Here is a 16,897-nt window from a genome sequence, read left to right as displayed (position 1 = left end):
GGTTGGACGGATGAGCGGACAGTCGCTGGTTCGGTTCTCCAGTGGTAAAGGAGATTAGCTCGGCTCGGTTGTTTTTCTTCTCTGGTTCGGGAGAATCAGACTACTGACGTCAGATCATAAAACGTCAGAGTTTAACAGTGAGAGTCATTTCATTCATTAAAACAAAACTTTACTATCAGTGAGTGACTTTTTAAAAAAATACTTAGTAAGAAGTAAATTTAAAAAAATGAAACTTTTCACAAAGATTTCTATAATTATGACATCTCAAAATCTTGCTCTTTTTGCATAAACTTTCTATGCTTTTTACTCTGTTTCTCAATTTTGAATAGTTATATTTTTAATAATAAAATGTTGAATTGATTTTTTTAACATTATGTCTGTTTACATTTTAATTCACTATCTCTTCATTATAAATACACACCCAGTTGACATAGAATGTCATAAAGTGAAATCAGCCAAGGTATACCTGTGGAGCTCTGAAGGTGACACGTTCGTTCAGGTGTTCAAACAAATACAAAGATGAACAGCAAATGAATGTTGAAAAAGAAAATACAAGATTGTCCACCACTTTATTTGAAATATGAGTATGCTATGACGACACCGCTATCTTTCGCTTGTCAAGTACATTCCTCATTATGTCCCAGTCATGCAGAATTCAAAAAACATATAAACATCCCATCTACAATCATTATTTTTCTTAATGTCTTCCTTTATATGATGTGCAATGCTTGCCTCAAAATGTTGTCCCAGCCTGGACAGTCATTTTTCTTTTTCTTTTATATAGTCTTTAGTTACACTCAAAATTACAGACAAAGAGAAGGTAGATGGTTATCCTCGTTATTAAGTTTTTGTTTTAACAGCTCTGTTAAATTTGGAGGATACACAGATTTCCGTCACTATATCTGATTGATGAACAGGGCAACATCTGAAAATAAACAATACAATTTAAAAAAAAAAAAAACAGAAGTGTGCGTCAAAATATGGGCATTTTCCTTGAAACATTAAAGTTTTATATCTCTAACAGCACGTGACTTTCTCATTTTAAAGCTTTAAAATTAAATACTGCAAAATACTTGGGTGTATGGGCAGCAGTGATGCAAATCTGAAATATCTAAGGCTACTGTTTATTACAATATCAAAGACTTTCACTCCATAAAAACTCTTAGAAGGTTTTGCATTACTGACACCTAGTGGACAAAAGCTATAATAACACCTGCTAATAAAGACAGCGCCTCAGAGTGTGACCTCCTCTTCTTTTGTTGGTGTCTTCTGCCATCCAGGTTTGATTGAGGAAGGCAAACTTTCTGTCACGACATGGCTGTCACCGCAACTCCATTCTCAATGGCTAAAACAAGCAAACACAAAAAAGAAGATGTGAGGTGGAAGCACGACACTTGTATGCATTGTTTTTCACTATAGGAAAAAGTAGCTTAATCAGTTAATCAGTTTAGTGTCCTGAAAAAGCAGGAACAAATGTGTCACTCCTTTCAGAAAGTGAAACTACATTCATCACACATGGAGTAAAAATATTTAATGTATTTTATTGTAGTTCTGATTAAGGCTTGCATAATGAAACTCCAGCTTTGGCTGGTGCGTCTTAAAGATAAAATTATTTTTATGTTGGCTGGTGCGTCTTAAAGATAAAATTATTTTTATGTTGATGCGCAGGAACAGGGTCCATAAAATAATTAAATACACATTTAATTAATTATTTGCATCGGCTATTATAAGTTTGTATTTTAATCATTTTAAGAGATATTTAATAAATTGTTTATTAAATTAACTATTTAAACATTTAATTAAGAATTTATATATTCTATGATACTTTTAATTAATGATTTAATGATGTGTTATTTATTTAATATTGGGCCTCTTGCCCTTGTGTAGCTCCCCCAAATCCTTGAATGGATGTTGCTAGACAACAATCTACAACCTGGTTTATTTTTTCCTTCTATAATTTTTCCTTCCACATGATTCCACTTTTTGACATGAGGTACAAAAATATTGAACCTTTTAGATGTATATTATATTTTTTGAGCTGCAGCTATATGTTTTGTTGTGCATTTCTCTTTTTTATACATTAAGTGCAAAGATGTATTGAACCTTGTTGGGAGATCCAAACAAGTAAATATCTACTGTCTTATTAATTCACAGTCTACATATTACAACTTTCAAACAAGTTAATTAACCATAAAAATTAATTGCACAGAAGTGGTATAGGTATAAATTAACACAGAACAGTGCTGATATATTTTTTAGTGTAGTAAAGAATGTAAAGAAAACTGGTAACTGCAAGCCATAAAACTTGAAATGTCTGAAGTTTCTAAGGAGATAAAGTAATCCTTGTTTTTTCCAGTTAGACTTCCAGATGTGTAAAGGCAGATGGAACTAAATTTAAGTTAATCTCCTTTAAATGTCATCAGTCATAGCCATTCTCACACGACTAGTTCTGTTGACAGGATAAAGATGATTCTGACTCCAAATTAAATTAAAATGGAGTCATTTTCATCCACTCACTGGCCACTTTATTAGTAACAGATGTCCAGTTGATTGTTAGCCCATACGTGGATCATTTAAGGCAGTAACTTAATGCATTTCTTTTTTTTTCAGCACAAAATTATCTACAATTACTTGTATAGTTATTATGATGTGCACACTTTGTTTTTCGTTAATTATAATTATTAGAAAAGTGTCATTATTGTTCTACAACCAATTGCGTAAATGTGTTTTTTGTGTTTAGATTACTTTTTGATATTGTTTTAACTGCCATTTTTTATTCTTTTGCCCTGTAAGGTGGAGGATTACACTTTGTTGTCTGCCTTCCTTCAGGTTGAACAGAGTCGCGTTGGGTTCTTACATATACGGCTGAATCAAACGCAAACAAACAGCAGCTCTGTGTTCTTACTTTGTTTTGCCAACGGTTTGTCAAAGGACTCCTTTGCTTCTTGTGCGATGTCCATGTCGAGCAGATCCTCTCCCAGAGCAGCAGGTGGCGCCGCCTCCTTGCTGGAGGATGGAGAAGAGTGGCAGCTGTGGCAGGGTTCTTCCTTGTCCGCTGGAGCCACAGGTGATGGAGGTTCTGGTTCTGTGTTTGAAAGAACCTCTAGGCTTGGCTCGGTGGAGGCGGCTGCCAGCTGAGTCGTCTCACCAACTGTCCCCAGAGGGATCTGCTCAGATTTAGTCTCCTCCTCCTCTGGTGTTGCCTCTGCAGTGACGGTGGCCTCCTCCTCAGCAGACGAAGCCTCATCAGAGGAGAAAGAGTCTTCAGGAGAGGAGACGGTTTCCTCTGAAGGAGAGTCGGGGATCGGAGTGTTTTCTTCAGCCTCAGCAATTTCCTCAGGAAGTGAAACAGCTCTTTCCTTCTCCTCTTCCTCCTGCTCTGCGTCAGCTGCTGGAATCCGGTCAGCAGATAGTTCTTCAATAGTTAGACCATGTGGCACTTCTTCCACCTCAAATAACTGCTCTTCAATATAAACAGCTGCCTCTATAGATGTTTCCACTGTGGTCTCTAGAGGATGTGGTTGGAGATCTTCCTTCAAGTTGTTCAGCTCCTTTCCCTCGTTTTCCATTTGGTGCAGAGCTTCCCCCAGACTCTCCTCACCCACGAAGGCGTTGATGATCCCTGCGGTGGAGCTAGCCAAGGCCTGTACAGCTGTTTGCAGATTGTGGGACAGCAGGAACCAGTCAGGATTTTATACAAAAACACAAGAACTAAAACTACAAACAATATATTTTATGTAGGATTTAAATCAGCCCAACCAATGTCATGCATTTTACATTTCTACCAAATGAAACATGACCTGATTTATAATCACATTTGCAAAGACAGGGTATCTATAACTGGATGGTCTATAGAAAACTGCCAGACTGGTTCATGCTCCTTATGCCCAGTTGCAGTTTTAGATATGGGCAGTTGCCCAGGGCGGCATTAGAAAGCAGGATGCTCAAGCAGCATCTAAGAAGGGCGTCTAACATTTATCTGTCAGTTGCAGCTGGTTCAGGTTTTGCTTATATGAGCAATTTTGGGCCCTGTTGGAGGTTCTACATCAGAAAAGGAACAATTCTTGCACAATAAGTTAAAAAAAACATTGAAGGTGATATTAAACATTATCTTTCAACATGCTCCATGTATTTTGTGGAGTATCTTTTGTCGCAGCAGTTTGAGTTTGCTATAAAACCATAACAAGCATAATACTACTCATATATAGTTATTTCTATAATAACTTAATAAGAAGTTGTTAATTATCTTAATAATTTAGATAGATTTTTTTCAACTGTATGCACGGAGATGCATGTCGCTGTGAGCTTCATTTATAAATATTACCATTGGGTATTTTAAAAGAGTTTCAAATAGGAAAAAAATCAGAAAACGTACATTTAAACCAATAAGCATGATTTTTGGCTAGAATTGAGATCAAACATGCTGCGTGTGCAGGACCAGCTCTGCTTGTGCTGATGTTTACCAAATTTTGTTCAAAATAAAAAAATATTTTTTTTCAATAACAGTCAATAAAATGTACAAATGTATATTATTTTAAAACTCCAGTGGAATTATGAATTAGTTAAAGCATTTCAAATTTCCTTTTGACTCAGTGATATTTTAATCTTTATTGATTTATTAGAACAACTTTTAATGCCCAAACAGATTGGTGATTTTTTTTTAAGGATAAACATTGTACAGTATTGAGGAAAATGGGAGCTACAGCATCCTTTGATACAGGTAAGAAAATGGCTTAAAAAGTTTAAAGTCCGAAAAGATTTTAGAATGACATGGATAAGGTTCATAAGATGGAAACCAATTGGTGTAATCATTAAAAATAGAGAGGGGGTGACAGTAAAAACATAAGCATTTGATAACGCAAGGTGAAACAAAAAAAAACAAACATTTGAAACTATTTATTCATGTTTTTGCCTGTTTGTTGATGTGCAAAAATACTTTATTTAGATGTAGTCTGAAAAAGAAGAGCCAGCAGGATTTTTTGGCCACTCTCTTAAGGCCATCATGAAATATTCTTTCATAAAAACACGAGGAGGTTCTTTCTATTGCTCATTGATGATTCCCCCTGCCCCAACAGTCAAACCATGATTTTCATTAAAACAAGACATTATCAGATTATTTGGTTTTCAGGAATGTGGAAGCAAAGGTAAAGAGAAAAAAAAGCCTCAGAAAAACTGGACTGATGAACCTCTAGTGTGCATAACATACCCACTACTATACAGAAATAAACCAGAGCATGTTCCTTTTACTTTTTGTAAGAGAATGAGGTTCATGAGTCCTTTTCCCTCAGGCCAGGGAATCAGGAATATAACACATCTACGTCCTAAAAGCCCTTCTTTCTAGATGCACCCTGCTGAGCGCTTGCACTTTCACGCAGCCACCTCTGCAGCATGGACTGCTTCAGGCTCAGGGGCTTCAGAGGGAGTCTCTGCATTAGCAGGGAGAGCAGGAGGGGCTTCTTCTACGGCCGCCATACCAGCGCTCTCTGCTGCTGCGTCCTCAGCAGGGGTCACGGCTGAAACTTCAGGTTCAACTTCCGGAGCAGTCTCTTCCTCCGCAACAGGCGCTCCCTCTGCGTCTGCTGGCTCAGCTGGAGCCTCGGTGGCATCTGCCTCAGACGCCTCGGCAGCTGCTTGTTCTTCTGGGCTGGCGTCAGCGGTGAGTTCGGCTGACGTCTCAGCCACTGGTTCTGGGGAAGCGGGAACGGGTTCTGGTGTGATCTCAGCTCCGGGAGCCGGTTCGTCCCCTGCTGGGGCGGATTCAGCTGGAGGAGACAATGTAGCCTCTGACGTGACTTCAGCTGCAGATGAAGAGGTTCAGAACAAATGTAAGTGAATAAAAGAGTCCCTGAAAAAAAGCCAAAAGTTTCATCTGTGTCTCAGAGGACCAAAGTAAATTATTTGTTGTATTTCCTGACCAGGAGTACCAATAAATGAAGAGGTTGCTGAACATTAAACCGAAGGCCACAGATACAGCCTATACTTAAACACATTAGATAAACGGAAGTGACTGGCCTCTGCAGTAAAGCATTCAAGCTTACTTAAACTAATTCAGTGACACACAGCCATGACAGGCAGACTGGTAAACTGGTTAATGGATTACTATTTAGGCCTACCTGTGTGTCATTCCTCTATATAAGAAAGTAAACACTTCAAAGCAACTAATTTATCAGAATCACTGTTATGAAGAGAAAATTAATCAGAAACAATTTCTCATTAATACTGACGTCATAATATTTTACTCAGAAATTGAAATATTTTTGGTGTTTTCATGGTTCCAATGTTTGGCTGTTTTTTCTTTTTTTTCTTTTTACCTCCTGGAAGATTATGAGCTCAATCTCAAGCCAAAAAATATATTTTTCACTGATTTGCCTTCCAAAAGCTACATTTGAAGAATGGAAAAACTTTGTTTTGTGTCATTAGTTGTATAATTTAATTAACTTCTGGCAACAAATTTCAAAGTGAGTTGCTACATAAATCCTTATTGTCCATGAAGGCGGCGTTATTTCTTGGTTCTGACCTTTTACTAGGAAGTTGAATTTAGCTGCAAAATGTTTTTCACATTTTTCATGATTGGGTCTGATTTTTACAGTAACAGCATTTTTGTATTTGTCAAATAAACATTCATATACAGTATGTGACAGCTTAAAACTACAAAACCGCATGAATATTGTCTAAACATAAATCATACATTTTAGTGCAGCACCCAAACTGTCTGTGAATATGTAAACCATACATTAAACCTGGAATTGTGGCACTTCTGGGCAAAATTGCTCATGTTTCCTGAGGAAAGTAGATAAAAACTTGGTCTTCAGATCACAGTGAGACTGACTGACTTCAGGATTCATTGAAAGGTGTTTTAGATAGCTGGAAAAAAGAACTTCCACTGGTAAACTTTTGTAAACATGACCCTGTATAATCTTTTAGAGTCAAGTAGTTTTCCACCGACTGCCTCCCATAAACCATCTGGTCAAACAGAGATATTTGAGCATAAAAAGCTTTTTGACTGTGGAGGTTCTCTTGGGTCAGCACCTTTAGTCCTATCGGTCTAAAAATGCAAAGCAGCTTCTGTTAAACTGTTCAGTTTATGAGGGTAATCGTCATCAGGGCCTAAATATATTGACATATATAAAACATAGATGTTAAATTGTAGCTATAAAAAATTAGATGCTTGCACCATTTATCAGATCTGAGAACAGAAAAAAAACTTTAAACACTCTCCACATCAGAATCCAAATTGTTAAAGTTTCCATTTCTCCAAAGCAACTTTTCCATGGTACATCTGAACCAGTAGCAATCAGGTTTTGCACTAGTTAGTAGCTCAGGGCACAAGGCCACGATTTCTGCAAGCCGAGCAGACAAATAGCTCGCAGACACAAATCCAAACAGACAGTCACGATGAAGCCATTGAGTGGAGTCATTCTACCATGTGGGAGATTTGGGTGGAGCAGCCAGAAAGTTTTCAGGCTCACTGCACTCATTTTCAATTTGCTTTAGCACTTTTCAAACATGCATCTCTTTTCTTAACTAGACAGCCACTCAACGATGCAGAGTCACTTCACAACAAACACCCTGGTACTTTTCAATAAACAAGCTAGTTATGGGAATTTAGAGATTACTCTTCGTGCAGCACCTGAACTACGTGGGACGTCTTCATTTGGTGCAACTCGTTACAGACATAGGGAATGCTGCTTGGAGTTCACTGGGTTTTAGCTCAAATAATTTGGTTATAGCCAACTTAGCAGTTTTCCAGTTCATACTCCCATTCTGAATCCAACTTGTTTTTTTTGTATCTGTAGACAAAACCACTTCAATGCCTTCTCTTACTTACTGTATATTTTACACCCAGCTCTGATGACGATCCTTTATCATTATAATAGATAATGACCTCTGATCAAACTGGAATTACTTTTTCACCTTTCGCTGGCATTATTTATTAGTCACAAAATCACATTTTATTATAATGAGCAGACTATAGAGGATTACTTTAAGTCATCAATTATCAAAGCAGCTATGAAAGGTCCGATGTAAGGCAGCTCTTTGTCCAACCCAAAAAAGTCAAGTACGAAAAGAGCACAACTGGAAAAATATGAAAAGATAATTGGACAGAAAAAACACACTGCTAGCTTAGCTGACTGGGCCAGTGTAAAACCAGGAGGAGTTTATTTTCTTATTTTCTTCCACAGCAGGTGAATGCAACTCTTCCAGTTCCTGCAACCAGGACCTGATGTGCAGCAAGCGATCAGAGTTCCTGTGACTTATGAGGCTTTCAAAGATGTCAGTCTTAGCTCCATTCACTGCTGGTATGTAGAACTTAAAACAGCACATCTTAATGTTTGGTGATTAGAGCCATTAGTGTTTTCTGTTCTGATTTCTGATTTTATCTTACAAAATAATGCCACATTCATACTCCACCTCCATAATATTAACAGGTGCTTTGGGGTCCTTTGGACTTGATAAAGCGCTATAAAAGTACAAGCCATTTACTATTTATCGTCCAGGTAAATAAACTCATATGTAGCCCTTCGTATTTGGCCATTAGGACAAGCTGTGAGCTTCCTCACAAATGACGTTTGGGAAGCATTAAAGTCTTGGTCCAGCTATACTCATTCCAAGTAAAAACTCCCTGGCCTTAGCGACAGCCTGGCTCTCGGTTTTAGTCAAGAGGATGTTAAATTTATTACAGGTCCTTCAGAAAATGTTCAGGCTTATTTTTGACCTACTTTCACACTATAAATAAAACATTTGCAACTACTTTTTTTTTAGATTTGAAGTGACAAACCAACACAAAGTTTAAAATAATTGTGAACTGGAAGGAAAATTACAAATAGCTTTTTTTCCGAATAAGAATATGAAAAGTGTGAAGAGCTTTTCTGTTCAATCCCCAAATAAAACCCATTGCTAACATCTGCCTTCAGAAGTTGTCTAATAAATAGCCTAAACAAAACCCACCAGTATAAATTCAGCTGTTCTAGGGCTTCAGAGGTTTGTTAGAAAATATTTGGTGACAGAATTGTTATTAAGCACTTTATGTCAGAAGGAAGGAAAATAGAATCCCATTGAAGTTTGACAAAAGTCCTGTAGAGGTCACAGCAAAGACACGTTCTGTTCATGTGAGATCAAAATCAAATTCTTTAGCCAACATGAAATGCTTATGGGGGAAGACAACTACATCACCATGAATATCATCCTTACAATACGAATCAGCACGCAGTGAGGGTGTTTCTTTAGCTGGAAGAAGAAAGCTGGCCATAGTTGAAGGAAAGTTACAAATATATATATATGCATACCACACTTTTAAGACTTGATAAAAAAAATGTTGAACCCATTTATTATTTCCTTCCACTTCAGAACTGAGTTGGTCAGTCACATAAGATCTCCAAAAAACACTTTAACATTAAGACAAAATGTAAGAAGAAAGGTTCCATAGAAGCTGTTTTTGTGGGACACTGTGCATGTTTTATTTTTACAAAATGAGCTGATTTTACCTTTCTCCTCAGAGCTTATGTTGGCCAGTCTGTCCTCGTAACGTTCGGTATCACCATTAACTGTTTTATAGGCCTGAGAACGAGAGAAATGCACATTATAATCTTACATTAGTACAGAATAGTCATCACACTACATCATGAAATAAGCCAGCAGAAACATGCTGTTTTTCTCCAAGGAAACAAGACTTTCTGTTGTTGATGTTCATGACTGAAGCGTCCAGTCATGAACAACAGCTTCTGTGTCTGCTCCAGTGTGTAAAGCTGAGGTGAAGTCTGGAGTCCAGCCTGCACTCTGGTCGCATGTTAACTGGCTCCAGATGACACCAGAAAAATATCATGCAACCCAAAATACAACCTTTATGTTTCATCTCCTAAGAATGGTGACATTACCTTATGCATTTTTTTACTTTGTAATCAGGCAAACGTCTTGCTGCATTTCTCCTGCTCCAAGCTAAGCTATTAATTCAACCAAAATAGCTAATGGTTCAGGGCCTTATAAGCAAGTGGTACGTTACATATTGAGTAGCTCCATGGTCATATTTCATTGTTCATACAAATTCATATGAAAAAGCTTTTATGAGCACAAATATAGACAAAAATCACTGAAACTTTAGTTGCAGCTATTCAGATATGGCACGTTTTGCACGTCACCAAGACGACAATGATAAATCATCAAAGTCCACAGTTTATAAAGTGAAATGAAAAGTGACATAATCCATGTTACTTCACACATTTGTAACTTAGTCTGAGACTGAAGGAAAGAAAGTTATCGGTGTTGGTTAGTTGTGAGGGGAGACGTCTCATTTAGCAGTTTTATTAAAAAGCAAAAGAGAAAAAAATTAAACAAAGAACAGATTATACAAAAAAATATTAATAAATATGAAGACGAACAATCAATATTATTATTATTATCAATATTAGAAATTTTCGGTAAAAGACTACTGGTTTTATTCTTTAGAGATTAGAGAAAACATAAAATGCAGTGATGCTAAAATTTAACCATCTTGTGAAAAACGCAAGATGCAAAAGTAGAATCTAATTTCAGTAAATGACAGCGAATAATGTTTTTATATCCCTAAATAATTGGTGTGAACCTCTTAATCAATCAAACATTTCTTTTTACTGCTCACCAGCTTTTTTGTATGTTTTTACTGGTATTTTTGACAACTTTTCTTTCAGGATGAACTCAAGATCTTTGAGGTTGAAACCCCTTGTAGCCATCACTCTAATCTTTAGCTCACTTCACAGATTCTGTATCAGATTCAAAATAGGAGATTTTTTTATTTTTTATTATTATAATATACAGCTGGTTCTCAGGCTGAGGACAACATTTGTTATTGCTCAGTTTTGTAGTGCTCACATAGACGACTGCAGCGGTAAGGCCTCCTCCACACAAAACAACGTACGCCAAGTTGGTGGATCCTCCAGGAACGCCTAAGGCCATGTGTCGCACCGGGGCAGCTGGGAAACACAACGGATTGAGAGCGTGAGTTTGGAAAAATGCACAAACCGAAAAAAGTGAGCAGGTAAATTATTATTTATTTAACACCTTCCACCGTATATCTAATTTAAAACTTGTTAAATAAAAACACAGATAGTATTTTTTTTGAACCTCCATTCTCCTATTAAGCCCTACACCACATAGAATCAAATCAAATCAACAGGGAAATGTTAGACATTACAGAAAACATGATTTCCTCCTTCAGTAAGCAGTCACTCCATCATACATTGCGTTGTGACAGCTACACCATGTCTCCATCCTTTAATCCAGTTATACAACGCAGCTCTTTGTAACCGAGGACACGGAAAGATTTAGCAGCAGCCAAGCTAAACACAGAACTGTCCCTGAATTTAACCCCACCGCAAACAGTAAAACCCTTCCTGACTGATGCATCAAAACAAACAACTTCTAATTCGTCCAGCGGGTTCAGGCTCATAAAACAGTCCCTTGAGGGAACCGCAGTAATTCCGCTGAAAGCCCCTTTTAGTGGATCGTTCTTGTGCTGCTTTAGTTGTTAAACATCACCAAGAGCAATACGAAAGACAAAGCCTTAGATAAGACTCTCGCAGACGCTGCCAGAGCCTAATCTCTCTCTAACAAGACAAAGAGCATATTAATGGATACAGTTGCTGCAGAGGGTGAAGTCATTTTAAGAACCAGCACATTGCTTCCTCAGGAGAGGCGAGTTTGCATGTGAAGCTCGGACAGAAGCGTCTCCTTGGTTCACATGGGGTGTTAGGACTTTCCTCTATTTATAAAACACTGAATCTGAACAAAGTTTAACATGTTATACAAAATGAATATAATGAGTTCACCAATAGTGATGAATCAGCAGATAAAAGCTTAATTTTTCTTTTTTCTACTAACCAGTAGTGTATTTTGTTTTATTACAACTCATACAGCATTAATAGTAGCAATTCTGCTGAAAGATGTGTCCATAAATCCTCCACAGGGTGAGACTGAAGAGTCTTCCTGATCAAAGATGTTTGACTTTTTTTTTTTTTTTTAAGAAAACAGAACATGTTCTGCATGATGTGTGTTTTGGTTGGTGCAGCAAAAATCGATCCTACAAAAAACAAAGCCCAACCTTAAGTGATGAAGATCGACAGTGGGCGGGTTGTAGGTGATCAGCTGGTTTTACCAAATAGTGTTGCAGACAATAAACTTTTGAAAAATACCGCTATGAATTATGAAGCTTTTTAATCTAGTCTTCTTCCCTAAAGAGAAGGGAGAAGTCTGAAACATCTAAGCTGAACATCAGTCTTCATCTAAACTCCCCTAAAGAGAACAGCTTAGATGAAGACTTTGATGAAGATTCCAGAGGACAACAATCGCCTTCACAACTTGCACGCAATTTTTTTGTATTGTTATTTAAGGTTTTCTCATTTGATTAGATCTTACTTGTTGTATTTCCCCTTACTCTACCAGTATATTATACTTTCATTTGTTTTACATATTTATACATATATTAATACATTTATCTGTGTGTAATGACTCTGCTTTTGTCACCTCAACTTGTTACTAGACAAGCTGGTGCGATGGGAATGGGTGTGCTTTATTCTCACAACAAGTTTCACACGGGAAGGTCATTACTGGCGCACCACCTCCAAGCTCCATTTCCTTGTACGAACCTGAATGTGACTGTTTAAAGTAGGATTTTCATGATTCTCAATGATGTTTTTGAGATTGGAGTTGTTTTAAGTCAGTAGAAGTTCACTTTGGTCTTGGCCCCTCCACCTCTGGAACCAGCTAATCTGGATTTATACTAAATGACCCCGAAGGATAAACCTTTAACTAGACTCGCAGCAAAAAATCCCAAAATATCCCTTTAAGTTTGGTATTAAAACCTTCAGCCTTTTTGAACTTGATGCGGTCTACACGCAACTCCATATTGATGTGTCTTCTGATGACCCACTGGTCCACCTTTTTACTGTATTTTAAAGCTAGGAGAACCCTGACAAAACACAAGTTTGCATTAATGTACAGACATTCAGAGAGAGAATCACACAGATGACTCTGAACACTGGGCGTGAACTACTCAGATCAGGTAAAATAAAATGAAAAGACTGCTGCACTGCTCTGCTTCCTGGTCCTCCTAAGTAGAACAACTCTCCCCAGTTGGGTGATTACTAAATTCAGCAACAAGAATGCTGAGGAGGTTGAAGAAGAAAATTAACATCTCACTGGTTATATCTGTGCTTTTCAGAACTGCTTTTAAAGTGTAGTTTTTAAATTATCTAATTTCACCATGCAAACTCTTCAACTCCTGTGATGAAGGTTTCTGGTTGGTACTTAAATTAAAACTAAAACTCATCTTATTTGAATTGTTCAGACTTGAGATCAGCTAATGTTTTCTTTTTAGCCTGACTTTCATTTTGACTTTCAGAATTATTTTATTTTACCGAATGTCAGAGTTTATCTTTGCTTTGTTGTTTTGCATTTTCAATTTGATCGTCATGTGTTTAATATTATTTACCTCTATGTTTAAAGTATCACTTAAGATTTTAAAATCCTTTACATGTAATCGTCTATTTTCTGTTCTCTTTCTGATTATTAATACTTGATTTATTTTATGTGTTTTGCGATTCTCCATTGTTGTTGGCATGTTTGTTTGAATGTCTGTAAAAGCTCTTCATTTCATTTGACTGTGTGACAAGTGCTCTATAAATAAAGTCTGAGTAGTTTGTTTTGCTTTTTGGTAGTCAAAACCATTTTGTTTTTGCAAAAAGACCTGCACAAGCATTAAGGTTACCATGAAAGGTTACCATGTTGACAAGACTCCTGCTCTTGTGAAGCCAGGCAGCCCGAATCTATGTGACATTTTAGATGGAGGAGAGTCCATCTTGAACTCACCAAAACAACAGAGAATCTTACTTGAGCAACAGATTCAAGAATTGGAAAACTAAGCTGTTTTTTTTGTTTTTCTTGCTCCACTTTTAGCAAAAGAGAAAAAGCAGGCGTGTTGAGATGGCTATTGTTCTAGCTCTGCTGGATTTAAAGCTCAGCGTTTCCATTTTTGTGCACGGCTTTCCTAGTAAAGTTTACTCATATTGCCCAGCCGTGGATGCTTTTGTAGCCATCTGTCCTTCCTCCTGCTCTAATACCCATGGCACATCAGCTCCATGCGCAGGTTATTTATACAGGTAATCAGTTAATCCCTGTGGATTCCTCAAGTTCAAGCTGCATGTATAAAATGAACGTGGGTCAGGCAGCGACAGAAAACAGCCTGCAAGGACAGTAGCTTCCTGCATCCAGCTCTGCTGTCTTAGTTTAAATCATAAAGTCACACAATAGTATTTCTCCAGCCTAGATGCATTCAGGTTTGCAGGAATTTTCTGAAACAGGAAATTAAAGCTGCCTCTCGCCCTCAGGACAGATTCCACAAGCTCAAACTCCAAATGCAAAGGACGACCAGGGGAAGCATGCACTTACAGAGATAGAAAAATCTCCTGAAAGAACAAGAGAACAGTTCAGCTCCAACGTTTCCAAAATGCTTGTATTCAGGAATGAGACATGCTAATGGTACACAGTGTTAAAAGTCCCATCACTGTTGCACGATTCCCATATTCGGACTGATTCTACTCCAGATAGTTCACAATAATTTTTTTTTTAAATGACACCAATTTAACAAAAAAATTGCAAATATTTACCAATGTATGGAAACGGTTTGAAACATTTTTATCCACAATTCAAGAGTTTAGCTGTAAAGTTCTGTCATGCATGTGAGAACTGCGTGTTCCCCATCCAGGACACACCTCTTTCACTCAGACTCTGCACATTAAAAAACAACTAAGATTCTCTTTTCCAACATAACCTAAAAAAAAAAATACCTTGATACTTAAGCTAGTAATAATCTTTTTTTCTTTTAAATCACACTTTGAAAAGTTACTTCCGGTCTTTATCCCCAAATGACGAAAACATCAAGCTGTTCCTCCGACTTCTTTTAAAGAACACCAGTTCCAATGCTAATTGATAAGTAGACTAAATACCAGAAAGTGGTAAACAAACAACATACTGCTCTTGGATATGGGCCTCAGAAGCCACCGTGCCAGCGGCCCGACTCCCTGCAATGCCCGTCTGCAGAACATGTTGACGTCTTTTCAGCAGCAGGTGGAAGGACGCGTCTGCCTCCAGTCGCTCTTTGGAGATAAATGACCAGCAGCGCTCTCCTCCTGCTCAATGTTGGGGATGAAGAGCACACCAGCGCGCCCTCTGCAGGTGAAACTCTCAAACTACAAATGGACAAGGGGAAAAAAAAAAATTATCTGCTTGGAAGTAAGAATGTATGTTTCTGCAGATAATATTAAACAGAATTTTAAAATCTCATTTAATAATCACCGAGCAGAGTGATGGAAATGAATACTTTACGAGCTGTCTGCATGTGCGAGGGTAAGAAGGTTCAGAGGGCTTTTCAAACGGATTACAGACCAAACCGTCTGCACGGACAGAGCGGACTGTAGTTGCATAACGAAGCAAACGGTGCCAGAGTATTGATGTGAAACACTGATGTCAGAGACAAAGCCCAAACCAAATGGAGGGAGGCGAAGAAGAGGCGCACAGGCCAGAAATAATCATTGCTTCAACAATATCAGTCAGAGGTGACATTGTTTTTTTTCTCTTTCAAACCTTTTCTCGCTTTTTATTATTTATTCTGCCCACTTTGATACATATGATTTGAAGTGTTGTCTTTCTTTTTCTTTTTAAAATGTTTTTTTTTAATTGTAACAAATTTTATTTATGATGTCTTACATAAATCTTTTTAAAAAAAAATAGGTGTTGTATCTCTATGGGACTCACCATATGAAATGAAAGTTTAAGAAAGAAAAAGGTTTGTAGAAAAGCCTTCAGAAGCCTTGGAGAACTATTGATTGTGATTGTTTGTTTTTTTTTGGGGGGGGGGGTTAAAAAAGTCTTGAGTTTACTCAATGACAAACATCAGAACAGAGATAGTTTACAAGTTACATCAATTATAATGGACCTGGTGAACCTACAGTTCTGAAATTATCTGTTTGCATTGTTTAGCTGAAGACACATTTACAAAGAGCTTACAAATAATCATAGGATCTCACTGAGCAAAGGTTTGTTGTGCCATATTCTTTCCCTTTCTAGATAATGGAATAAACAAAGGTAGGAATAATGTTTTGATGACCTCGCCCTGCTTTAAACCTTCTGCAACATCTTTCTGAACCCATACGCTGTGTCGGTTCACATGAAGCTCTAATAAAATACATTTAGGTTAGTTGACAAGACAAAATGTGAAAAAGATCAAGCTGAAAAACTCTTGCAAGGTACTACACATACATGTGAAATAGAATTTTAAGTTTGTGCATTTAACGTATGAAAACGAAGAAAAATGTCATTTTAAAATGCGAGTAGCATTAATGGTCTCACTTTGGCATCAAAGTTGTTGCAAAATCGCAATGTTCCTGATTTTAGACGCGATCATGGCGTAGCAGCACCACTGAAGGAGAGCTCTGATGTCCTGCCTCTGAACATAAATGTGAGGATGCAACTGAGGAAGATGGACTAATAAATGTTCAAATACTGAGTGTGTGCAACAATCTCAAACAAGCATAGTTTCCAAAGGAAGACTAAAGTTTTTTCTAAGAGACATGAAATAAGCTTTCTGTTATAAATTACTTAAAAAAACAACAACACATTTTGCATCTTCAGCAGAAACATCTTTACTGTTTCCATGGTATTCTCCAGAAAAGCCAGCCGTCGTCCCTTTGGTTATCGTCTTCTTTGAGTTCACAGTGAGACTTCTTACGTTTGACTGGTGAATGTTGCACCAGTGCGGCACACACACACATACACACTCCCCCGTGTGTGTCCCTCATGTGACCAGCTATGAATCACCGATTACACACATCATCACAGATACACATGTGATGCACTGTTTTCCACCACA

At 37.5% G+C, this 16,897-nt stretch overlaps 1 protein-coding gene across 1 annotated transcript; it reads right to left on the bottom strand.

Annotated features, from left to right (window-relative positions):
* Positions 1-553: 553 nt before the first annotated feature.
* On the bottom strand, positions 554-16,803 carry LOC114145156 (fibrous sheath CABYR-binding protein-like). Its single transcript, XM_028018585.1, has 7 exons — positions 16,675-16,803; positions 15,002-15,198; positions 10,846-10,946; positions 9,486-9,558; positions 5,475-5,798; positions 2,906-3,652; positions 554-1,345 (listed from the first exon to the last, which is right to left on the bottom strand). The coding sequence occupies exons 2-7, from the start codon at positions 15,072-15,074 to the stop codon at positions 1,308-1,310; spliced, it is 1,356 nt and encodes a 451-aa protein (XP_027874386.1). The 5' UTR covers positions 15,075-15,198; positions 16,675-16,803; the 3' UTR covers positions 554-1,307.
* Between the last annotated feature and the right edge of the window lie 94 nt (positions 16,804-16,897).

This window comes from Xiphophorus couchianus, chromosome 5 (genome assembly GCF_001444195.1).
Source record: "Xiphophorus couchianus chromosome 5, X_couchianus-1.0, whole genome shotgun sequence".
NCBI lineage: Eukaryota > Metazoa > Chordata > Actinopteri > Cyprinodontiformes > Poeciliidae > Xiphophorus > Xiphophorus couchianus.
Note: the sequence above shows the minus strand (reverse complement) of the source record. Positions and strands in the feature narration are given on the sequence as shown.